Source organism: Ochotona curzoniae, unplaced genomic scaffold (genome assembly GCF_017591425.1).
Source record: "Ochotona curzoniae isolate NIBS_2020 unplaced genomic scaffold, NIBS_Ocur_1.0 scaffold_4701, whole genome shotgun sequence".
NCBI classification, from domain to species: Eukaryota; Metazoa; Chordata; class Mammalia; order Lagomorpha; family Ochotonidae; genus Ochotona; species Ochotona curzoniae.
In genome coordinates, this window is record NW_024467122.1 from 74,605,968 (window position 1) to 74,630,716 (window position 24,749).

Consider the following 24,749-nt stretch of genomic DNA (forward strand, 5'->3'; position numbering starts at 1 on the left):
GGGAGGTGCTCCAGGCAGGGGAGAAAGTGTCGGAGGCACATGCGTCCCCAGCTAACTTCCAAGGGATTCACATGTGGTGTTTTATAGGTCAAAGGTGGATCAGATCCAAGAGATTGTGACCGGCAACCCCACGGTTATTAAGATGGTTGTGAGTTTCAACCGTGGTGCCCGGGGCCAGAATGCCCTGAGACAGATCTTGGCCCCCGTAGTGAAGGAGATCATGGACGACAAGTCGCTGAACATCAAGACCGACCCCGTGGACATTTACAAATCGTGGGTCAATCAAATGGAGTCTCAGACAGGAGAGGCAAGGTATGGGGACCGGGACACTCTCCCTTTCACTCTTTCTCTTTTAGAGCAGTTTATCTACCCTGCAATTTACAATCTAGCAGTGGTTACAGCAGTTTTCCTTAGTAAACTGTTCTCTCGGTTGTTGCCCCACTGTGACATCATCTCAGCCAGTATGTTGTGTTGGACCTGTGCCAGTGCCCTGTGCAGTGACACAGTTGGCATGGGCTCAGCTGGTAATGCCCAACAGGCCTGCTGCCTACCCTCTTTCAGTGGTTGATCGCGTGGGAAACAGCAAGTAGGCACCTGAAAATGAAAGCACACTTAGGACTCAAGGGAGGTTTAAGATTGCATCGCAGCAAATGGAGTGCAGCAGGGAGCTGATGCAGGTCAGGGTGGTTAGGGAGCACGCCTGTTGGCCCAATTGGTGAAGTGGGACTGGCCTTGTTAGTGAATGGCTGCGTGCCCAGTGCTCTGGACAGGCACTTGGGTAGGAGGGTCACACAGCTTGAGCGAGAGCTCTGTGTTCCTTTGGCACAGGGTGAGTGCTGAACTGCCCCAGAATCTCTAACAGTTGCCCTAACAAAGTTAATGTGTCGCAGGAGACCCCTGTGCTAGGTGAGGCCATGGCTTAACCACCAGGCTAACATGGAAAGCAAAGGTGAGGCTGTGTGTGAGGTGGGGAAGTTAGGGCCAGGGCAGCACAGGGCTTCTGGTTTCCTTTGGTGTGGCTGACGACAGAAAAGTGAGTGTGGTGAGTGGAACTTTCTCCTGGGAATTGGGCAAGCACGTGCTGCAGGTGCGTGGGGCCACCAAGCCTGTTTCACAGAGCCACGTGGCACTTCGTCCCTGGCAAAGCGTTTGTTTCAGTGACGTTTCCTCCATGGACAGGAAGCAGCCACCAGCTTACATTCTGACCCAGTCTCCTGATTGTGTCTTTGACTAGTTTCTGGCCCCACACTTTGAATTAGTAATGCTCTGCCATATCCTGGGGAACGAGCAGAACATTCTGCCAACTTGTAGAAAAGGCTTCTCTCCTGCATGGAATCATTTGGCATCTGAATTGAGTTTGCAGAGCTCTATAGATTTGGCAGCAGGAGTCAGAGGCCCACAGCCGGCCAGTGCTCGGCTGCCTCAGTACTTGTATAGCAGGTCCTGCCTGCCTCCCGGGGCATCCCTGGACAACGGCTCCATGGATGCTGGCTCAGGGCTACACAGTCATTTTCATTCATGGCCCAGGTCAAAATCCCACTGGCCATTCCAGGATATTTTTTCTTGGAGGTGTCTGTAAGAAGTTGGCCGCTTTTGTTTTTATTTTCATGAAATGGTGGCAATTTTAACACCTTAAACCATTTTCTTATATTTACATATTTATTTGTTAGAGCAAGCCAACTAGCTCAGATCTGCTGGTTCACTCCACAAATGCCCAGACCAGGCCAGGCCTGGCTGAAAGTGGGTTCAGCGGACTCAATCCAGGCCTCCCACCCCCCTCCCCCCCGTGTGGGTGGCAGGACCACTACCAGCTCTGCAAGTCTGCCTCAGCAGGAAGCTGAGTTGAGCATTGAACCAGGTTCTCCAAGGAGGCTTGCGTGCATCTTGCACTGCGGACCAAGCATTCTCCCCATGTGTTCATATTCCGTGTGTCACTAACTGCAAGGCGCAATGAGAGTCTGCATTGCACCTGGACTCAGGGATGCTGTTCCCGGGATGCCGTGTGCTCTGCCACACGCTACGTGCCACACATGTGGCATTGAGTCTCTGTCACATCTCAGGAAAATTTACCTTGGAAGTCACAAAGTGTAACATTGTAGTATCCAACTATAGCCGTTCCTGTCATTCCTTGTGCTTGTTATAACTTTCTTTGGAGTATTAAGCACAAAAGGTCATTATAAATTTGAGTAATATAATAGATGTATAGCATATCACATAAAAAATAAGGTACACAAAGCTCTTTATTAACATAACTGGTTGTTCCTCACCAACTGCTCCCATTGGTTGTTGCTGCAACAAACGGAGCTGGCTTCCTATTTGCTGTGTCAGTCTGCACAGGGCTGCTGCACAAACATCCATGATGTGGGGGACTTAAAACCATAGAAGGTTGGTTTCATGGGCAGGTGCTGTGGTGTAATGGGCTAATCTGCCACCTGTGATGCCAGCATCCAGTATGGGCACTGATTCAAGTCCCAGCTGTTCCACTAAAGCAGCAGAGGATATCCAAGTCCTTGGGTCCCTGGCCCCACATGGGACACCTGTGTGAAGGTCCTGGCTCCAGGCCACTGGGGAGTGAAGCAGTAGATAGAGTATATGTCTCCTCTTTTCATTCGTGATGGTGGCTTCCCCAGGCGTATAGAGTCCAACCTTATTAGCATTTTCTACAGGACTGCTGTCCATTCTGTGCGATTTGACCTGCCTTCCGGGGAGACCCTGTCACTTCCTTTTTCCTGAGTTCGGGTGTCCCTTTGTCTTGGATCTCTTCCTTCTCCAGTCTGAGCACAAGCTCCTCCATGTGGACTTGGGGCACAGCGGGGTGTGTGTGTGTGTGTGTGTGTGTGTGTGTCACACCAGACTGTGAGAGATGATAGCATATCTTCTTCAGCTCCTGTTTCCTAGAGCCTGTTCTAGTGCCTGGCACATAACTCAGGGCACGAAGTTCCACCTGAAAACAGCCCAGCAGGGTAAGCCGCCACCACTTTGTGAGGCTGGTATCCCACAGGACAGGGCTGAATCGAGTCCCTGCCACCCATGTGGGACATCCTGATGGAGTTCCAGGCTGCTGGCTTTTACCTCTCACTTTATTAAAAGAAATTCAGGTTCATACTCTAGCCTGACCACCTGCCAGGCCTGGGATCTTAGGTGCCCAGGCTTTCTGCTTTTTATTTGTGGAAGATGCTGGCTACTCCTAACTCCATCTGATCCTTCCTTCCTAGCAAACTGCCCTATGACGTGACCCCCGAGCAGGCCCTGGCTCATGAGGAAGTCAAGACCCGCCTGGACAACTCTATCAGGAACATGCGGGCTGTGACAGACAAGTTCCTGTCAGCTATCATCAGCTCCGTGGACAAAATCCCGTGAGTGGCGCCTGCTGCCGTGACCCCAATAAGAACATAGCTGCGGTGCCCTCCGGCCCCTTGGTCCTGCTCACTGGCTTTTGTCCACCCCACAGGTATGGGATGCGCTTCATTGCAAAAGTGCTAAAGGACTCGTTGCATGAGAAGTTTCCAGATGCTGGTGAGGATGAGCTGTTGAAGGTAAGCATGTCAACGCTGGCAGGTACCTGTCCCCTCTCTGTCCCCCCACTGGCCCTCTGAGGAAAAGCTGGAAAGTTAGGCCTGACCATTGACTGTTAGTAAGTGCCCACGGTGAGTTCTGGCATCAGCTCAACTGTTACTCCATGTACATGGTTCCTGTGCAGTTTGAGTGGAGCACACACAGGTGGAGAAGGAGGACATTTCATGGCTTGAATTAAATTCCTGTCTTTTGGCTGAGCAGTCGCTCCCTCTGCTGGCGGCCAGGGGAATAGCAGCGGGTGTAACTTTCCTGCTGAGGCTGTTGCTGGTAACTCTCTCAGCTGTGCTCCTTGCTTTTTTTGTTTCCTCTTTTTAATCTGAACGCTTTTTTCTTCTCTCTCCTAGTTCTGTGCTTTCCTACAGTGAGGCCTCGATTCTAGGCTTTCTGTTCATTCAGGTGAATTCTTTTTTTTTTTTTTTCTTTCTGAATGAAACTCTAAGGGGAATGCCGTGACTGTTTTTTGTTTTTGTTTTTGTTTTCCCTTCCCCCTGAGGAAGAGATGTGTGTTGACTTGAGTTCTTCCTGGGCATGAGCTGGGGTCTTTGAAGTCTGCAGCATGAGGCCGGTAGGGGAGGGCGGGGGAGTGCACTGTGCTGATGACCAGGGAAGCCTCCCCAGGGGAACACAGCAGCCGAGGGTGGATGAACCTCAGGGGCCCTGGAGTGCTGAGAGCGCACTCGGAGTCTGCTTGGGTCTGGTCCTGGTCAGGTGTGTCCTCATCCTCGCACCCCCACCTGCCACCTCTGACAGAGGGCTGTTCGGTGGTTTCCTTCCTGAGCCCTGAGGAAAGCATGCATGCCTGCATGTCATACGTGCTGCGTACTTGTGTTTCTTTTCCTCCCAGGACTGCGTTCCCTGATTGTCTTTTGTTAGCAGAGTGGTCTGTGGCTCACTCGGCAGTGTGGTTTTTCACATGCGCTTATCTGCTATGTCCCTCTGCACTCCCCCCAGATCATCGGTAACCTGCTTTACTACCGGTACATGAACCCCGCCATCGTGGCTCCCGATGCCTTTGACATCATCGACCTGTCGGCGGGGGGCCAGCTGACCACGGACCAGCGCCGCAACCTGGGCTCCATTGCCAAGATGCTGCAGCACGCCGCCTCCAACAAGATGTTCCTGGGTGATAACGCGCACCTCAGCGTCATTAACGAGTACCTCTCCCAGTCCTACCAGAAATTCAGGTAAGGGGCCAGATACATTCTGTGGGCTTCCCCCTGCCCCCCAGCACCCACCGACAGCCTGTTGTAGATTGCCCGGGGCCGTGGGTGGTGCGTCCCTTGGTGCAGAGCGCCTCCCCACACAGCAGCCAGGACTTGGCGCGCACAGACGCAGAGGCTGCGCGTTGGGCACCTGTTACTCTGCATCTCAAGAGAGATTGGAACCCGTGTGCATTAGCATTTAGGCAGCTTGGGTTCTGTACCCCAGCGTGCTGTCTTGAAGGTCACTGGCCAGGCCCCCTGAGAGCTGTATTTATGTGACAGCTGACGGGTGAAGAGAGAGGCTGCGGAACCCTGCCTCCCGGCCCTGTCTCTGGGATGCATGCCCCTGCTGGCTTCTCTCAGCGCGGGGGCTGCCTCCTGTGCTTGCTTTCAGACGATTTTTCCAGACTGCTTGCGACGTCCCCGAGCTGCAGGACAAGTTTAATGTGGATGAGTACTCCGACTTGGTCACACTCACCAAACCGGTTATCTACATTTCCATCGGTGAAATCATCAACACCCACACCGTGAGTGTTCTTCTTTCAGTTGCTTCCTCTCCCTGCTCTGTCCTTAACTATCAGCTCCCCCGTCCGGTGGCCAGCGTCTGCCCCAGCACAACTCCCCGTGGTCTTTCTTCCTTCGCTCGTTACACTCAGCACATTCACTGCCGAGTGTCCCCCGAGGTGTCCCTAGCCACCAGGTCAACGTGAAGCTCCCTTACCCACGACCACCCAAATGCACATAGACCCCAAAGTCTCCCTCATGGACACCAATCCACAGGCTTCAAAAAACCAACACTGTTGGTTTTTTTTTTTTTTCCTCTCTCTCTTTTTACTTTAGCCCTCTGTGGAATTAACAGGATTTAGAATAATCACCTCTTCCTGTGCATTGCATGGAGAGATGCTTCGATGCTTCCCTTGTAAGCTGTTTCTTTAGATTTTTTTTTTTAACAAAAAGATTGGCATTTTGCCCAGTGTGGACATGGAGAAAGATTGCAGCATGGGTGCTCAACTCCCAGGACACTGCCCGGGCTCCTGGTACCCAGGAGGCTTTATCGGGGCTCCAAGGATGGGGTCCAGCCTCTGAGTGTTAAGAAAAGTCTGGGTGTGAGTTGCTTGAATTGACTTACCAGAGTACACTGATTGCTCTGGGTGTTTTGTTTTTTTAAGGTTTCTTCTTTTTTTTTTTTTTTTAAGATTTAATATGTATTTTTTATTGAAAAGGCAAATATACAGAGAGGAGGAGAGACAGAGAAAATACCTTCCCTCTGCTGGTTCACTTCCCAAATGGCAGATATAGCCAGAGCTGAGCCTGTCTGAAGCCAGGAGCCATGATCTTCCTGTATGTCTCCCACGTGGGGGCAGGGTCCTAAAGATTTTGGCCATCCTCCACTGCTTTTCTAGGCCACAGACAGGGAGCTAGATGGGAAGTGATGCAGCTGGGATACAAACCATTACCCATATGGGATTCCGTCGTGTGCAAGGTGAGGATTTAGCCACTAAGCTATTGTGCCAAGTCCATAAAGCAGAGTGATAGGATCCAGCACAATAGTCTAGTGGCTAAAGTCCTTGCCTTGCATGTGCCTGGATCCCATATATCCCAACTGCTCCACTTCCCATCCAGCTCCCTGATTTTGGCCTGGGAAAGCAATAGAGGATGGCCCAAAGTCTTAGGACCCTGCATCCTTGAGGGAGACCTGGAGGAGGCTCTTGGCTCCTGGCTTTGGATCAGCTTAACTCCAGCCATTGCAACCACTTGGGGAGTGAATCATTGGATGGAAGATCTTTTTCTCTGTTTCTCCTTCTCTCTGTATATCTGACTTTCCAGTGAAAAATAAATAAGTCTTTAAAAAAAAAGGGCAGAGTGAGAGATCTTCCATCCTCTGGTTCACTCCCATGTGTTTGCAACAGTTGGGGCTACACAAGGCCAAGAGCCAAGAGCGCCATCTGGATCTCCCATATAGTTGGCAGAGGTCCAAGTGCTTAGACCATCTTGCACTGCTTTTGCAATTGCGTTAGCATTCCCTGGATAAGAAGCAGAGCAGCTGAGGTGGGATGCCAGCATCCCCGGCTGCTGCTTAACAGGCTGCACCACACACCAAGCCCAGCTTTGTGTAGCAGAGCTTGTAGGTTTCACTTGCATTTTGTTTGTCACAGATTTGAGTTCCAGGTGGCCAACAGCAGAGCCCCAGGCGAGGGCTGTCCAGGTTCCGAAGTTAGGCTGGGTCAGCGTACAGGGTGAGGGAGGGGAGTTGGTTAGTGAGTTCTGAGCGTTGAGCTTTGCTGCCTGGCCTCCTTGCTGCTCAGTGCCAAGGGACGGCCGAGGCCAGCAGGCTGAGCATGTGGGTGGTACTGACCGCTGGCATCTGCCACAGCTTCTGTTAGATCACCAGGATGCCATCGCCCCAGAGCACAACGACCCCATCCACGAACTGCTGGACGACCTCGGCGAGGTGCCCACCATCGAGTCCCTCATAGGTATGCCCTGCAGGGAGATGTGGCGGAGGGTGGCAGCACTGTTATGGCCTTGGTCTCTGTGTTGGTGTTGGGCTGCAGACTGCCAGAAGAGATGATTGCAGACAGACTTGAAAACCCTGCACTTATTAGATGCAGCCCCAAAATGGAGCGAGCATTTGAGAGGGAACTGGGGAACTGCGCTGCAGTGGCTCAGGCATGTCTTGTCATCCTTCCTTTCTGCTCCCTCCCTCCCTCCCTCTCTCTCTCTTTCTCTCTCTCTCTCTCTCTCTCTCTAAGATTCACTTATTTTTATCGGAAAGGCAATAGGCAACAGAGAGTGGAGATAGAAAGATCTTCCATCCACTGGTTCACTCCTCAAGTTGCCACAATGGCCAGAACCAAGCTGATCTGAAGCCAAGAGCTTCCTTCAGGTCTCCCACGTGGGTGCAGGGTCCCAAGGCTTTGGGCCGTCTTTGACTGCTTTCCCAGGCCACAGGCAGGGAGCTGGATGGAAAGTGGAGCACCTGAGATACAAACTGGCGCCCACATGGGACGCCGGTGCTAAGAGGTGGAAAATTAGCCTGATGTGCCACTGCGCCAGCACCCAGGCATTTCTGAAGTTATTTTTCATGTGGCTCCTTTTCCCTTATCACATGGTGAAACATTTAGAGAAAAAAAAAATCTCTCAGACCACCGTGTGTGTTGGCTTGTTCAGATGTCGTCTTGGGCTGTGTCAAAGGCACACGTCATCTTCTGTGTGTGTTCCTTGCCCCCAGCGTCTCCTCTTTTACAGTGATTCTTTCTGCCCTTCAGGGGAAAGCTCTGGTAATGTCACTGACCCAAATAAAGAAGCACTGGCTAAGACAGAGGTCTCCCTCACCCTCACCAACAAGTTTGATGTACCTGGGGATGAGAACGCCGAAATGGACGCGAGGACCATCCTGCTAAAGTGAGTGGCAGGAGCACTGGGGCTGGCGGGCACAGGGCCCTGGCCTGCTGTGAGCCAGCCCGCTGCGGCCCATCAGAGGCAGGCATCATGGGCCTCACCTATCATCCTGATGATCACCTTGAGGATCGTCCTTGGAACAGGACTTCACCTTGTCCGCCGAGACGCTGTTGTAAACCTTGACCCTGGTACCTGGTCTGCTAGACATTGCAGACACCTAACTAGGCCAAGGGGATTGAGTGTTGTGTGTGACAGCTGCTTGTGGGACTGCTGTAGCCTGGGACTGATGCAAGTTTTGAGGTCACCGCTAATGTCACATAAGGATCAGAGCGCACCGGGCAATACCTCACTGCCTCCCCATCTCATTGCAGCACCAAACGTTTGATTGTGGATGTCATCCGCTTCCAGCCAGGGGAGACCTTGACTGAGATCCTGGAAACCTCGGCCACCAGCGAGCAGGTAGGCTGCTGGCTTAGTACATGCCTTCTTCGCAAGGCCAGTAGCTCTCCCATGTGGGAGCTCTCCCAGGCGGGCATGTGGAGCAGGTGTGAGCCTGGCTGGAGGGTGGGTGATCATGCCTACCATGAGAAGGTGGCTGGTTCCTGCGTCCACATGGCACCTGGGGTACCAAGTTTCCTGGTGCTGTCCTGCAGAGGGGAGCCTGTCCTGCAACTGACTGATGGCTACATGGTTGGAGTTCTGTGTACCTTGGTAGATTGAGGACAAGCACAGAGTAGTTTCTAGGCTCAGTGAGCTCTGGGCTTTTACTGGGGAAGTGTGAAACAGTGATACAACCATTAAAAATAGAAATCTGAAGCAATGAAAGCACTGCCAGAAGTGAGTGATGGTGTTGACTGAGCAGAATGGACATATTGGAAAGGTTTACAGAGAGGAGAGACAGAGAGAAATATCCTCTGTCCGCTGGTTCACTCCCCAAGAGGCCACAAACACTGGAGCTAAGCGGACACAAACTAGGAGCTTCCGTCAGCTCCCCAGTGCGGGTGCAGGGTCCCAAGGCTTTGGGCTGTCCTCAACTGTTTTCTCAGGCCACAAGCAAGGAGCTGGATGGGTAGTGGAGCAGCTAGTATATGAATCAATGCAATCCCAGCACATGCAAGGCAAGGATTTAGCTACTAGACTATTGTGCCAGGGCCTTCCTCCCCATTTTATAAACAAGGATATCAAGCCCCTCGGATCCACTAAATAACTTGTGACGACAGGAGCAGCCCCAGACCCTGGCCTCCCTGACCCTGAGCTTGTGCTTCACACACTGTGAGTGTAGCATAATCTGGACATTAGAAGCAAAGGAAACATTCGGGAAGGAAATTGTTCTGGTTGAGGGAAAATTACAAGTTTGAACTGCAGCCATCCCAAACATGCCAGTACAGCACAGTTTACACTGTGGCCTCGGAGCCTCTGACACGTGGCACAGGAGTGCCCACAGAAAGTACCGAGAGGAAGCAGAAGGCAACACGCTGGGTGCTTCAGGAGTGCCAGCTGGGGCCGAGGGCAGGAAGACAGGTTAGACTATGATCCAGGTGTTGACTACAAGTAGACATTGGATTTGAAAGGCCGAAGGGGAGGGGTGTGGCGACTGGCGATGAAAACAGAAGATGCTCAAACTAGATTGCAAGGAATTGGAGAAGAAAATGCAGAGGCCAGTGCTGTGGCATAGTAGGCTGTGCTTTAGCCTGTGTCATCGGCATCCCATATGGGCACCAGTTCATGTTTCAGGCTGCTCTACTTCCAATTCAGCTCCCTGCATACATTGAGATCTTTTGTCCGGTGGTTCATTCCCCAGATGATTGCAATAGCCAGGGCTGGGCCAGACCAAAACTAGGAGTCAGGAACTTCTTCCAAGTTTCCCACATGGATGCAGAGGTCTAAGCACTTAGCCTGTCTTCTGCCATTTTCCCAGGCATGTCAACAGGGAGCTAGATCAGAAGCAGAGCAACCAGGACACAAACTGGCAGCCATGCAGGATGTTGGCACTGTGGGTGGCCCCCTAACACAGTGCATCACAGTGCCAGCCTGAGCTGTGACCTCTGTGGAAGAGATCTGCTGATTCTCATCCATTCCAGAATAGAGCATGGGAGCTCTCTGAGCTCCCACATGCCCGGGCTACATGTAGCTTTGAGTTTAGTGTTTCTGTGGCAAGCTTGTCAAGAATCTCTTTTTCTCCATCTGAAGGAAGCAGAGCATCAGCGGGCCATGCAGAGGCGTGCCATCCGTGATGCCAAGACCCCCGACAAGATGAAGAAGTCCAAGTCCGTGCAGGAAGACAGCAGCCTCACATTGCAGGAGAAGAAGGAGAAGATCCAGACGGGCTTGAAGAAGCTCACCGAGCTCGGGACCGTGGACCCAAAGAATAAATACCAGGAGCTGATCAATGACATCGCCAGGGTACTACCCCGGGGGGGCTGGCGTATGGCTCTGTCAGACGCGCCCAGAGTGACCGTCCCCACTCAGGTCTCCTTCATGGAACACAAACAGATCAGCAGGTCCTTATGTGGCATGGGCTGAGGCCTTGGACAGCCACAGCCTGGCCTTAAACGCCCTGGGTTCCTGCCCAAGGGCTTGGCCACTGGCACACACATCTCTTCCTCTCCCTCTCCTGCTGACAAGTAAATTCTATGATTGTGGAAGTTTGATTCTAATACATTCCCTATTGCTGTAAGATATAAATGGGTGGGACAGGGGGGCCAGAAATAGTTGATAATCTAAATTTCTGTGTTGATTTGTGGACACAGATTGCCGCCCATTAGGCATGCATGTAAGCTTAGGCAGCTAGCAAAGCCTTGTCCCAGTCAGTGATGGCAATGCAGGGAAGCAGGCAAGACCTGCCATTTCCTAATGGTAGCAATTCTGTTTCAGGACATTCGGAATCAGCGGAGATACAGGCAGAGGAGGAAGGCCGAGCTGGTCAAGTTGCAGCAGACATACACTGCCCTGAACTCCAAGGCCACCTTCTACGGGGAGCAGGTGGATTACTACAAAAGCTATATCAAAACTTGCTTGGATAACTTAGCCAGCAAGGGCAAGTGAGTATTTTTCTTTTAATTTTTACTTTTCATGATATAGTTCCATAGGCTCAGGGATTTCTCCTTCCATCCTCCCCATGTAGCATCCTTCCCCCCACTGATCTTCCCTGTGTTATTATAGTAGTGTAGTCTATCATTCTGCTCTTTAAGTGTATCCTGACATTTTAGGTATAGACAAAGTTAGAAAGTCCAGCATCCTATTGTCAAGATATATTTAACGATTTCATTGAGAGTCTCTTTTGTTCCCCTTGTTTGATTGCCTCGTTCCCTTTGGTGGCCTATGAGGTCAGCATCTGTCTGCAGCTGGGAGGGCCTGGAGAGTTCAGGGCCACTCTAGCTAAGCATGTCTTGCTCCCCAGTGTTTCTTTGGCCCTAGAAAAATTGGAGGATAGTGTGGGCGGGGACTCATCTAGCTGTCTCCAAACCTGGATAGACTTAAAAGTCACATTAAAACTGTTACTAAACGTGTGGCTTCCCTGGGCCCTCTCCGCACCTCCAGAGGGACGGAACCACACACCCTTCTCAGGAACCAAGGAAAAGCTGTGGGGCTCTCCTGGTTCTGGCCACACACCATCAGTGCGCCCATCTCACCATAAAGGGACCAACTGCAAAGGTTGGAAGATGAGGCAGTCACCGCAGGTTCTGTACAGTCTTTGTCTGATTGACTTTTTATCCCTTTCTTTCCATGTGAAGGATTTCTCAGAGAGGCAGCTTAGAGCACTAAATCACCAGATGACTCACTGAGCTCTCCCAGGCTTGAAACATTCACTGTATCTGCTTCCCCACTCCCTCCTACCTTATTTTACTCTTCCCCTCTCCCTCCCTGGAGCAAACTGGGCCTGGGATGACAAACAGGTTGCCCAGCCTGCCAAGTGACTACAGGTATGCTCTTGACATGTCCCCACTCTTGAGCACTTCCTAACACAAGGTGTGTCGGGGCAGCTTGCCGAAAGAACTGCTTCCTCCTTTGTAGAAAGAATGGTGAGTGGTAATTGAGATCTGGGTAGTGGGAAGGTGCTGGGCACTGCAGTTAAAATACCACCTGGACTGCCTGCATCCCCATCCCCTGTCAGTGTGTCCTGCGTCAAGTCCCAACTCCATGTCCATTCCCAGCCTCTTGCTAATGTGCCCCCTGGAAGGCAGCAGGGAATGGCTCTGCCACCCATGTGAGAGACCCAGGATTTGTTTTGATTTTGTTAAAGATTTTATTTATTTATTTATTTATTTATTTATTTATTTATTTATTTGAAAGACAGAGTTGGGGGCAGGTAGAGAAACAGATTTTCCATTCACTGATTCAAGTAGCCATTACAGCCAGGGCTGGGAAGGCCAAAGCCCAAGCCAGGAACTTCATCTGGGCCTCTCACATGGATGGAAAGGACCCGAACACTTGGGCCATCTTTCACCACTTTCCCAGGCATGTTGCGAACAGGGAGCTGGATCAGAAGTGGAGCCACTAGGGCATGTTACTGGTGGTGTCACCAGTAACAGCTTAATCCACTCTACCACAATGCCAGCCTGAAAGACCCAGACTGAGGCCTGGAGTCCTGCCTTCTACCTCATCTAGCCCAACTGTTGTAGACATGTGGGTGGTAGACCAGCAGATAAAAGATTTTGCTCTATGTCTGTTTCTTTGCCTTTCAAATAATGTGATTTTTTTTTTAATCAAGAACACTGGGTTGCCAGAGTGCTCATTTAAAAAATAATTTTTTTAAAATCAGAGCTGTAGCAAGAGACACATAGACACAGAAAAAGAGACAGTTACCGTTCATCTACTGATTCACGCCCTGGATCGCTGTAACAGCTGGGGCTGGGCAAGGCCAAAGCCAGGAGCTCCATCCAGGTCTGAATTGTAGGTGGCAGAGACCTAAGCACATCAGCTGTGCCCTACTGCTTTCCCAGGCTGTTAGCTGGGAGCTTCCTTGGAAGTGTAGCAGCCAGGACACCAGCCAGCACCCAAAGGCCATGCTAGCATTGCTGGAGGCACTTTACTCATTGCGCTGCAGTGCCAGCCACCAGAGTGGTCACTGCTTCCTGGCCTCACAAGCAATGACAGATCTCGATGGTTTTTTTTTTTTTTTAAGATTTATTTTTATTTTTTTTTTATTGGAAAGGCGGATAGTCTAGTGGCTAAAATCCTCCATGAATGTGTGCTTGAATCCCATATGGGTGCTAGTTCATGTCCCAACTGCTCCACTTCCCATCTAACTCTCTGCTTGTGGCCTGGGAAAGCAGTAGAGGATGACGTGCCAAAGTCTTGGGCCCCTGTACCTATGCAGGAGACCCAGAAGAGGCTCCTATCCCCTGGCTTCAGATCAGCTCAGCTCTGGCCATTGCAGCCACTTGAGGAGTGAACCAGCAGACAAAAGATCATTCTCTCTGTCTCTCCTCTCCATTAATCTGACTTTCCAATCAAAATAAATAAATCATTTAAAAATTAAATTGTGTTTAGGTCTATAGGCACAAATATATAGAATTATAGCTAGCTAGATAGGTATGTGTAGATGATGTAGATGAGATTTTGCACATGTGAGCGTATTTCTCAAGATAAATCGCTGGAAGTGGGACACCGTAACGTTTTTGTTCTCCGTCACCTTGCCTGGCATCCTCTCCTCCTCCCGCTGTGCTTTCTTGCCAAGGTTCTGGAAATTCTCCTCCTGGGGTTCCCACTCCCCAGCCCTCATTTCCCTCCCTTCCCCCTTGCTCATTTTCTTACTACTTCTGGCCTTGGTAACCCTGCCAGCCCTCACACTTCTGCTCGTGCTCTCTCCTCTGCCAGCTTAAGCTCTCCTCATGACAGTTGATCCGAAGACGATCAACTCCTCCGGCATGCATAGCTCAGGGACCTGGGGTCGGCACTTTCTGCGGGGGCTGGTGCCCGGAGCTCTCACGCTGATGGACACTCAGGTGCCATGGAGGGCATGGAGAGGGCTAAGACGTCATCCAGTCCAGAGACGTGTTCTCCAGTCTGTACTAAGGATGTGGGCAATCTGCTGATGTTGCCCCCACTTTGCAGAGATACTGGCTATTCTGATCCTCGTGTCGTTCGGCCATTTGCCTGTGTGCTGCTGCTTTCTCGGGGGTTTTCCTGACCTCATTCCCTTGACCTGCCTACCTCACCGTTTATAGAGTGGGCCAATGCAATGGATTCTCTCACAGGGTCTCCAAAAAGCCGCGGGAGATGAAAGGAAAGAAAAGCAAGAAGATTTCTCTGAAGTACACGGCTGCAAGACTGCACGAGAAGGGCGTCCTCCTGGAGATCGAGGACCTGCAAGTGAGCCAGTGAGTAGCTGCCTTCCTACCGCCGCAGGCCCGGCGGCCGTGGTTTCCACTCCCACTTTCTTCACCGTTTTGTCTTTCCTGCCAACCGTGAGGGATTTTATTCATGAATAAACGCACACTTGCCCCACAGCAGTCTGCCTCATCACACATTGTTCACCTACCTGTCATAAACACGGAAAGATTTGCTTGCAGAACATTCACCACCTGTGTGTAGATCCCACATTGATTTTCCCCCCCTTCTTTAAAGCAGAAATCAATTTCTTCAAGTTCTTCTGTGTCTGAACCAGAAACAAGAACAACAAGGAGGGACTTCCTCCCGCCAGCTGCCCTGCGGTTTTCTCTTCCGGGTCACTGAGGGACCCCTGTGGCCTTGAGCAGACCCTGGGCCCAGCGTCACTCGCCAGGCTCCAGGCAGTCCTGCAGCCTGGGGCTTCTCGGCCTTTTCTTGTTGTGTCTTGTTTAAAAACAAAACAAAAAAACTGTGACCAAAGAGGAGCTTTTTGTTTATCGGATTTTGAAAATGTAATAAAGCATGAGGGAAAGGTACCCGAGGCCAAGGAGGTTCCCACAGGCACTGCATGCATGCATCCTTCTCTAAGGAGAGCTCCCATCCACCCCCTTTAAATTTGTTCATTTAAAGGCAGAGTGACAGAGGCAGAAAGATGGAGAGAGAGAGAGAGAGAGAGACCTTCCATCTGCTGGTTTACTCCCCAGTTGGCCTCAGTGGCTGCAGGGGAGTGAAGCCAGAAGCCAGGAGCTCCCTCTGAGTCTCCCATGTGGGCGCAGATTCCCAAAGCCTTGGGCCATCCTGCAGTGCATTCTCAGGCCACAGCAGGGAGCTGGATCAGCAGTATAATAGCTGGGACTAGAATCAGTGCCCAAATGGGATACACCTCAGGCGGCAGCTTTAGTCGCCACACCAACCACTGCAGCCTGAAAATAGTTTTCTAGTAGCACCTAAAGTATATATGAAAATTATTTATCATTATTGAATACTAAAATTATTTTTTATATTTTTTGAATCTGGTAACTAAGAAAAAATCTTCAAAAATTGTTTCCTAGCTTTCTAATTTAGTATTTCCTGGTTGTTTTGTTTTGGAAAGTGGTTAGGTATCATTTTTCTGCATTTCTCCAGTTTTCAGTCAAGACCTTTGTGTGATTCTTTTTGTTAGCTTGTTTGTGTGGAGTTATTTTGGTTAGGCACTTGATGCACATTTTCGGATTAATCTCACTGCTTATAATCAGTTCTCTTCTTTTTCTCGTTACCGCCTGTTACTTGTTCAAGTGTCCAATTCTATGTGCATCTCTCCTTTTTAATTTGCTACTGAACTTAGAAACCAGTGTTTCAGCCACACCAAAGGAATATTTGCAAGATATTTGCATTGAGTGAGATGCACATAGTTTTATACGTGAATGTTTTGGGCTGCTTTTGAGACCCTCAGCTCCATTTACAATGGATGAGGCAACCATGTGGTTGACTATGGGGGTCCAGGCTGGCGGACATTTACCTTGATATCAGTGAGACCTGGTGGGGACCCACGTGGCACCCCCACTTGTCAGTAGTTACCTACTCTCTTGGCTCCTAACTGTTGCTGCCTCTGGTCTACTGGCTTGCTTCTGCCAACCCTCAGACAGGTGTGCATTCAGACTCTTGCTCTTCCTCCTCCTCCCCCCATGCGCACTCCAGTTCTCCCTTGGCTTCCAGTGGTGACAGTAGGAAGGCCAAGAGACTGCCTCCAGAATCAGTCCTTCACAGGCCACTTGCAGCATCTGCATCAGGAGGCATGGGCGTGTGGCTCTAGTGGCCATCCTTGCCAAGTCCCCGGGCTGGCAGTCCTCGGGCGTGGCAAGCCCACACTGCATCCCCTCGCAAGCCCTGGACTCTGAAGGCTTGCTTCCCCTACTTTCCCCATCTCACAGAACACTCTCATCCAAGCTCTGTGCTTCTGTTTCAACAGGTTTAAAAATGTTATCTTTGAAATCAGCCCAACTGAAGAAGTTGGAGACTTTGAAGTGAAAGCCAAATTTATGGGAGTGCAAATGGAGACTTTCATGTTACATTACCAGGTGGGTATGCATCCAGGAGGCCGTGGGAAGAGACGCGGAGGGTTGTGGCTTCCGATGGGGCCACTGTGTTGGCGTGGCTTTCCCTGCTGCTGTCTTCTCAGAGCCGGCGGGCACCTTTCCGGGCCCTGGCTCCTGTTGTCCCTTCCCCGCCCCACCTAGCCACCTCCCGGCCCTGGCTTCTCCCTGGCTTCAGTGGCCCCTTGGACATGGCCTCTGGTTAGGGATAGCTATTTGTCCCCACCTGCATGGAGGACAGCAAGCCTTTCTTGGTCACATGTCCTGGGCACCCTCAGATCGTGTTAGCTGAACAAGTGCTGGATGATTTTGTGAGTCTCATGGTTGAGCCAGCACTTCCACAGAAGCCTACCCACGTGTGCCCTCAGCTTACCAAGGCCTTCAAGGCCCACCAGTCGGCCTCCTGTGATTTATTCCTTTGTGCTCAAATCCCATCCACTGTGGTGCAGCCTCCGTGACAGGAGATGGGAGTAGCGACTACATGTGACACAGCCCGGTCTCTGCCCTCAACAAGATGAACTTGAACTGACCAAGTGGGCAGGGCCCCTCACGCACACCTGCTCTAGTTGTTTAAACTCAGCCGGACCTGGGGATGGGGGCAGTACAGGAAAGACAGGAGCCCTCCCCCGCAGTGCCCTGTCCTGCCAGGCACGCAGGCAAGTCCTTCCACCCACCCGTCACAGTGGGGGGTGGTGGTGCCTCATTTTCAGCTGCTGCTCCACAACCAAGGCCCGGGCAGGCCCTACCCGCCTCCCAACCCCACCCACCATAGAGAAGCGCTCCTGGTACTGCCAGCCTCGTCACCTTCTCCGTGCTTCATGCATTTCCTCCTGGGCTGACTGACCCATAACAGGGGATGAGACAGGGGAAATGTCAGCCCAGCTTTCTCAAATACAAAGGTTAGATGTGGGCAATGACCCAACAGGCCTCATGGTCATGCCACGTGTGGTGTATCTGAATATAAATATGGTGCTGCCTTCCGAACTCCAAATTAACCAGAACATTCAGCCGGCTGGGCTGGGAGCCTTCTCAGCCCGCTTCACGTCTGGCCCCTGAAGCGAGCCTCCTTCCTGCCAGGCTCCTCCCTAGGTCCCTCACACCTTCCAAGTTCTCAAGCTGCACAGAATTGATTAACTGTCAGGAAATTCACATTGTTTCCCCCCACCAGGACCTGCTGCAGCTACAGTATGAAGGGGTGGCAGTCATGAAGCTGTTTGACAGAGCTAAGGTCAATGTCAACCTCCTCATCTTCCTGCTCAACAAGAAGTTCTATGGGAAGTGACAGGATGCTGTGCCACTGGCCGGGATGCATGGAGTGAAAATGTCAAGGCTGGCCAGGGCCCTTGCAGCCCACAGCCGTCCTCAACCTCCGACGTCACAGGCCTGCGCTTCTAACCCCTCCTGCTGTCCTGGGACATCCCCCTCCCATCCAAATCGAAGCTGTATCTCGGGCCTTGCCTGGCCCTTCTGGTGCCTTTAGTCTTCTTCCCATCGCTTATGACAGAATGGCAGGGTCCTAGATTCTCTCTGCTCTCATGGTTCTTACAGATGCTGGCCTGGGCTGTGAGCTTCTGGGTTCAAGTAGCAGTAAGTCAGATGAATGAGATTCAGGCTCTTGCTAGCAGCGTGGAAGCCACAGGCACCAGTCCGGGGCCTCCGTCTGGTAGGCACGGTCAGCCAGCCAGGTTGCCAGCACCAGGCCAGCGCTGCTAACCAAAAACACTCCCTTTTGTATTTGTGTCCCTTCAGTAGAGTGCATGGAACCAGTGTTCACCAGCTCACCCCCTTTTGGGTGTCCTTGTGGCATTTTCAGATACAAAGAAGATTGTGTTTTTATTTTTTTTTTACTTAATTTTTGCACCATGTAATTGGAGCCTTTCTGTTGGTGTGACATACTCCCCCACAGATACAAAATCCAGTTGATGACACTCCATTGGCTGGGAGAGTTCAGAAGGGGCAGTCCATGCTCCAACGCCTACACATGCCCAGGAGGTGGCCATTCCTGTCCCTGTGGCTACCAGTCAGGACTGTGTCTGAAGCTTGTCCTTTCAGAGTGCCTTATTATTTCTTACAGAGGGTGATGGGGATTTCAGGTTTCTGTAACGCTATGAGGAGCCTGCCTTGGGACAGGACATTGTCGGTGTATCTAGGCTCCCAGAACTTTCTCGCAACTGCGACACTAGGATGCAGGGGGAATCCCACCAGAAGTGGTCTGGAACGAGGACCAGCAGGTCCTGCCCACCCCTGCCTTCTACTTCCTTCGCTCACCTCTGCTGCCCACACCACACCTTTCTTTGATGAGTCTCCCAATTGCTGGGATTAGTCCAGCATAGTTCAGTTCTAAACACTGAATGAAGGAAGCATTTGTTCTGGGGTAAAAAGTCGCATATTTAAAAAAAAAAATTATAGTCTGCACAGGGAGGAAGACCCCGACGTCACGCTCCTGAGCTGGCATTCGCTCAGCCATCTCAGCTCTGTACTCAGCCAGCTTCAAACCTAAAACCTAGGAAAGGACTCCCTGTGTTTGTGGAAAGCCAGAAACCTGTCATTCATTCATAACAGGTGACACGGCGGGGAGCCCAGCCGGGGGTTGCTGTCCCCCGCCAGGCCCTGACGGCTGAGGCAGATCCCACCCTGAACCCTGCGGAGCTGTGGCATGGAGACTGGCACTGTCACTGCCTTTATTTATTAGCTGTTGCCTGCCTTCCCCAGCCCCAGCTCTCCCCTCCTCTGACTACTCTGCCTGGCTATCATGACATTTACCACAAATTCACTTCCTCCCCATATTTTGGACTGCCCATCTGATTGTTGCACCACACAATCGCCTTTGTATCTGTACTAAATAAAAGGTCATTTGTTCATGTTTGGGTTGGTTTCTGCATCGTCGTTAGCAGTTCCTGCTAAACAGTGGTGACTAAAGTGAGATCTAGTCATTACAAACCGCAACACAAAGCCGCCCCAACCAGCCATGGGATCACCCACATCTCTAGGCCTGAGGTGCGACTGTTGCCTTCCCCGAGGTGACATGCTCCAAGTTGCCACTGCACAGAAAGGCTGGGAGTGAGTAAATGCAGCACGCTTCTTTGCCAGCGGCTGGTGAACCCTGAGCAGCAGCATGAGGGGACGTGTGTCAACATGCAAGTCCCCAGCAAGGAGATGGGGACATTGGGCCTAGAAAACCACAATGGAGAAGGTATGGGCGCCACATTGTTGGTTAGGCTCACGCATGTGCACATGTCATGGTCAGTGTGACCTGAGCAGATTAGAGACACCTGAAATAAGGGGGGACCCGATCGAAGGGAGACCCCAGAGGAAGAGGGGAAGGGTGTATAGGAGCATGGGAGGGTGAGATGACGGGTGCACAGTGAAAGGTCTCATCCTGAAATGGAGATGGTTCCATCTGCATGGTCGCTCAACCCCGCTGCATAATTTCACATTGTCTTACAAAGCAATTAGTTGCTTTCTGAGGCTGGCACTATAACTCAATTGGCTAATCCTCTGCCCACAAGCATCAGGATCCCATATGGGCACCAGTCTGTATCCCGGCTGTTCCACTTCTCTAGTTCCCTGCTTGTGGTCTAGGAAAGCAGTAGAGGTTTTTAAAAAAGTATCAAGGAAGCCAGAGAACTAAAGGGGCAGCCAGGGCAGGGAGGTAAGCGCCACGGGTGAAGCTGGCAGCTGGGACACCGCAGCGCTGCTTGGCACTGCTTGGTCCATTTAAGGCTGAAAAAAAGCTGTGAGAACTTGGGCATTGTTCTACACTAATAAATTGTGTTGAAAATTGTGCAGTGGTACTCCAAAATGTAAATGGGAAAATGAAACAAAGATTAGCTGGGCACGAAGATTTTTTTGAAATCCATATGTAGTTTTTTTCTAAAGATTTATTTTTATTGGAAAGGCAAATGTACAGAGAAGAGACAGAAAGGAAGATCTTTCATCTTTGGCTCACTCCCCAAGTGGCCACAACAGCTGGAGCTGAGCCTATCCGAAGCCAGGAGCTTCTTCCGGGTCTCCCACACAGCTGCAGGTTCCCAAGGCATTGGGCTGTCCTTGACTGCTTTCCCAGGCTACAAGCAGGTAGCTGGATGGGAAGCTGGGCTGCTGGGACACGAACTGGTGCCCATATGGGATCTCGGCGCATGCAAGGTGAGGACTTTAGCTGCTAGGCTATCTCAGTGGGCCCCGTTCATAGTTTTAAAAAATATTTGCAAGAGTAACCTAGAGGGTGACATCCTTGGTTTGGTGAAATCGGCAGCAGAACCCTCGGATAATGTACACATTGAGTCCTGGGATGATATGAGATGGTGGTTCCTCATCCCTGGGTACTGGAATGTGTGGAAAGTCATGAGTGGTTTCCTCCTTTATTTCTCCCCTTGTCCCAGTAACAACAAGAAGATATAGCCAATTGGGAAGCAATGAATTCACCCAATTTTCCCTAAACCTTGATCCTTCCCTCCCTGATCAACCCTGTAATTATAACTTTTAAACAATAATTCATTTTTTTTTTAAAGTAACAGAGGGAGAGGTGGAGAGAACTTCCATCTCCTGGTTCACCTCCCTAGTGGCCAAGTACAGCCAGGTGCATCAACAGGGGGCTGGAGCAGCAATGAAGGTGGGCCTTGATGCCAGGCACATCAGGATGGTTGTGGGCATCCAGGAACAGCTCAGCCTCGTGCCTGTCCTACAGGTTTTTCCTAAATGCATTTCCATGTATGTATCAAGGGAAAACACTATCCATTTTTAATGGTACCTGGGCCAAGTCCATTGTTAGCTGGAGCACTAAGCCAAACCCCACCCTCCTGGTGTCATTAAAATTCTAAAACATGTCCTTCTTAGGATCATTCTGTTGTAAAAGAATAATGAAATTCAAACTTGTCTTCTGGGGCCAGTGCAGTGGTATAGCACGTTAATCCCCAAAGGGATACTGGTTTGTATCCTGGCTGCTTCAATTCCCATCCAACTCCCTGCTTGTGGCCTGGGAAAGCAGCGGAGGATAGCCCAAGGCCTTGGGACCTTGCACCTGCATGGGAGATTTGGAAGAAGCTGCTGGTTTCTGGCTTCAGCCTGATTCAACTTGGCCGTTGTGGCTATTTGGGGAGTGAACCAGCAGACGCAAGATCCCACTCAGGTTCAATGGGTAAATCTTTAAAAAAAAAAAAAAAGCTTTCTGTGACTATAAGGCTATGATCAGCTCAATCCAGAAAAATATTTTGTGTCATTATCACTGTTAGTACTTATGGGATCATAATAATGTAATCTGTTGTCTTGACAAAGGATTCTAAAAGGTAACTGAAATGTATTTCTTGAGGTAAGATTTTTTTTTCAAAGTTGTAAGCAGGTGGTTGTGATACAATGGGCTGAGCTGCTGCTGCACACCGACCCCTCTGCTTTTGGTGCCCTGATCCTATAGCAGAGCGCCCGGGCACTGGTCCTGAAGCAGCTCCCTTCTGGTGCACACCCTGGGAGGCAGCAATGATGGCTGCCACCCACATGGGCGACCCTGGCTCCTGGCTCCAGCATGAGCCAGACCCAGACGCTGCATGTGTTTGGAAAGTCAAGCAAATATTTCTGTAACCAAGAGAAATTGATCTCATTCGCTCTGAATGTCAAGTGAATAAAAACAAACTTGAAAAATGGAGGTTTACAATGCTGGTGTTGTGGCATAGTGGGTTAAACCAAAGGCAGCAATACCAGCTGTTCCACTTGCAACCAGCTCCCTGCTAATACACCTGAGAAAGCAGCAGAGAATGGTCCTAGTGCTTGGGCTCCTGCATGCATGTGGGAGACCTGGACAGAGTTCAGGACCCTGATTTCAGCCTTGCCTAGCCTTGGCTGTTATAGTCATCTGGAGAGTGAACCAGAGAAAGGAAGAGCTCTCTCTCTTTCCCTCTGTAACTCTGCCTTTCAAATAACTATTTGTATAAGGTTTTTAAACATTATACATACTCTTAGTACAATGAAATAGGGCATGTGGCCAATCTTCTTTTGTATGTTTTGTAATTGTGTGAAAGGCAGAGATAAATCTGCTAGTTCACTCCCCAGAGGCTCACGGGGCCTGAATCAGACTGGAGCCAGGAGCCAGGGGCTCCTCCCAGCAGCTCACATGGGTGGCAGGGGCCCAAGGACCAGAGCCCTCACTGCTGCTTCCCAGGCACATTACCAGGAAGCTAGATGGGAATCCCACTGGAACCAGGCACTGCTGTGTGGGGTACAGGTGTCCCAGGTGGTGGCTTCCCTGTGTTGAAGCGCCTGCCCCTGCACCCCCCAGCTTTCCTGTTCAGTAGTGTACATTGTGAGAGCCCTGGAGGGTGTTGTACAGCAGTGCCAGCCATGCCCTAAGACTCCTCATTTTAATAAAGACTACAACAAAAAAACTTGTAACATGTTAGATTAGATCCTATGGTTTTACTAAAAGAAGACAATTTCCTGATTTGGAAAAGCAAGTATCACTTAAATATCAGATCATTTGCTTTCTCAGAATTTTGAAAACAAACAGGGAGCTTTGCCATCACTTTTTAAGAAGGTTTATTTATTCCCCAAGATAGGAGAGACAAATGGAGACTGTCCACTCTTGTTCACTCCCCCAGAAGGCCACAATGGTGGGAGCTGGGCTGATCCAAAGTCAGGAGGAGCTTCTAATGGAGCTCCCACATGGGTGCAGGAGCCCAAGCACTTGGTCCATCCTCCACTGCTTTCCCAGGAACATTAGCAGAGAGCTGGACCAGAAGTGGAGCAGCTGGAACTCGAACCAGCACTCCCATGGGATGCTGGTATCACAAGCAGTGACTTTATCTGCTTCCTTACAGTGCTGGCCCCTCTTACCATGACTTTTTTGCATGACTGTTATAACCCTTCGACTTTAAAAGATGTTTAACCTAAATGCCAAAAGACACTTTGAGGAAGTAGAAATATTTTACTACTCCTTTGGCCCTGTAATTTTTTTTTTTTTTTTTTACTTTTTGTTTTGTTTTCATTCTGAAACAGTTCCAGCAGGCGTGTGCAACAGAAAGATGGCTGCAATAAACTCCCTTGTGCCCACCTAACAGCCTCAATTATCCACACAGGGTCCAACTTGCTTCCCCCTCCCTCCACCCACGCGCCCCTTGGGTTATTTGGACTAATCCCAGGGCGGATGCCATTTCAACCGTAAAGACGAGGATGCATCTCAGCCCGGAGCAGAGCTGCCGCCCCGAGACATTTGGCCAGCTTTAGAACTGGGCTTTATTGGCCTGATGATGAAGGGGTAGCTGCCAGACACAATCTGCAGACCCATGCACTCTGTGAGACGTTCTCCAGCCCCCAATACTAACCATGTCTGCAAGGATACTGCTCTTCCAGGTGAGAGCTTCAGGAAAAAAAAAAAAAAAAACAAATTCCCAGCACCATGATGATAACATCTAAACAACATTCTAAGGGGCTGAGGTGGTGCAGTTTAGGGGTAGGCCGCTACTTTCAACACCAGCATCCCACAGTCCAGAGTGAGTTCGAGTCCTGGCTGCTCTGCTGATAATGTGCCCAGCTCCCCTGAGAATGTGTCTGGGAGAACAGTGAATAATGACCCACGTACGTGGCTCCTACCATCCACATGGGTGACAAGAACACAGTTCCAGGCTCCTGGCTTTGGCCTGGTCCAGTCCTGGCTATTTGGGGCTTTTGGAGAATAAAACAGTAGGTAGAAGATTTCTTTATCTCTCTCTCTCTAACTCTACCTTTCACACACATACATAAATACATACATACATACATAAATCTAAAGTGGCAACTTTATAATAAATAGATAGATCAATAGATAGATAGATAGATCTAAAGCACCAAACATGGCAGTGTTTAAACTTCCTCATTCCTCTTACAACTGCTTAAATTTTTTTATATTTAGGACTGACACCATGGCAGTACCAAGCTAATCCTTTAACTGCAGTGCTGACATCTATATGGGTACCAGATTGAGTCCTGGCTGCTCCATTCCACTTCCAATCCAGCTGTCTGCTAATGGCCTTGGAAAACAGCAGAAGATGGCTCAAGGCCTTGGGACCCTGCACCCACGTGGGAGACCCCAAAGAAGCTCATGGCTCCTGGCTTTGGATTAGCTCTGCTCTAGCCATTGCAACCACTTGGGAAGTGAACCAGTAGATGCTTCTCTCTCTGTTTCTGTCACTATTATTCT

General features: G+C 50.4%; 1 protein-coding gene across 1 annotated transcript in view; it reads left to right on the top strand.

The window, feature by feature from the left end:
- Nucleotides 1-19,444, top strand: part of IQGAP1 (IQ motif containing GTPase activating protein 1) — an 88,050-nt gene extending 68,606 nt beyond the window's left edge. Inside the window, exons 26-38 of the mRNA XM_040968754.1 lie at nucleotides 88-312; nucleotides 3,216-3,356; nucleotides 3,452-3,536; nucleotides 4,528-4,760; nucleotides 5,173-5,305; nucleotides 7,153-7,255; nucleotides 8,048-8,183; nucleotides 8,552-8,639; nucleotides 10,371-10,583; nucleotides 11,055-11,221; nucleotides 14,381-14,503; nucleotides 16,462-16,570; nucleotides 17,754-19,444. Coding sequence (XP_040824688.1) covers nucleotides 88-312; nucleotides 3,216-3,356; nucleotides 3,452-3,536; nucleotides 4,528-4,760; nucleotides 5,173-5,305; nucleotides 7,153-7,255; nucleotides 8,048-8,183; nucleotides 8,552-8,639; nucleotides 10,371-10,583; nucleotides 11,055-11,221; nucleotides 14,381-14,503; nucleotides 16,462-16,570; nucleotides 17,754-17,867 — 1,870 coding nt within the window. The 3' untranslated portion in view covers nucleotides 17,868-19,444. The remainder of the gene's footprint in view (nucleotides 1-87; nucleotides 313-3,215; nucleotides 3,357-3,451; nucleotides 3,537-4,527; nucleotides 4,761-5,172; nucleotides 5,306-7,152; nucleotides 7,256-8,047; nucleotides 8,184-8,551; nucleotides 8,640-10,370; nucleotides 10,584-11,054; nucleotides 11,222-14,380; nucleotides 14,504-16,461; nucleotides 16,571-17,753) is intronic.
- The last annotated feature ends 5,305 nt before the right edge of the window (nucleotides 19,445-24,749 follow it).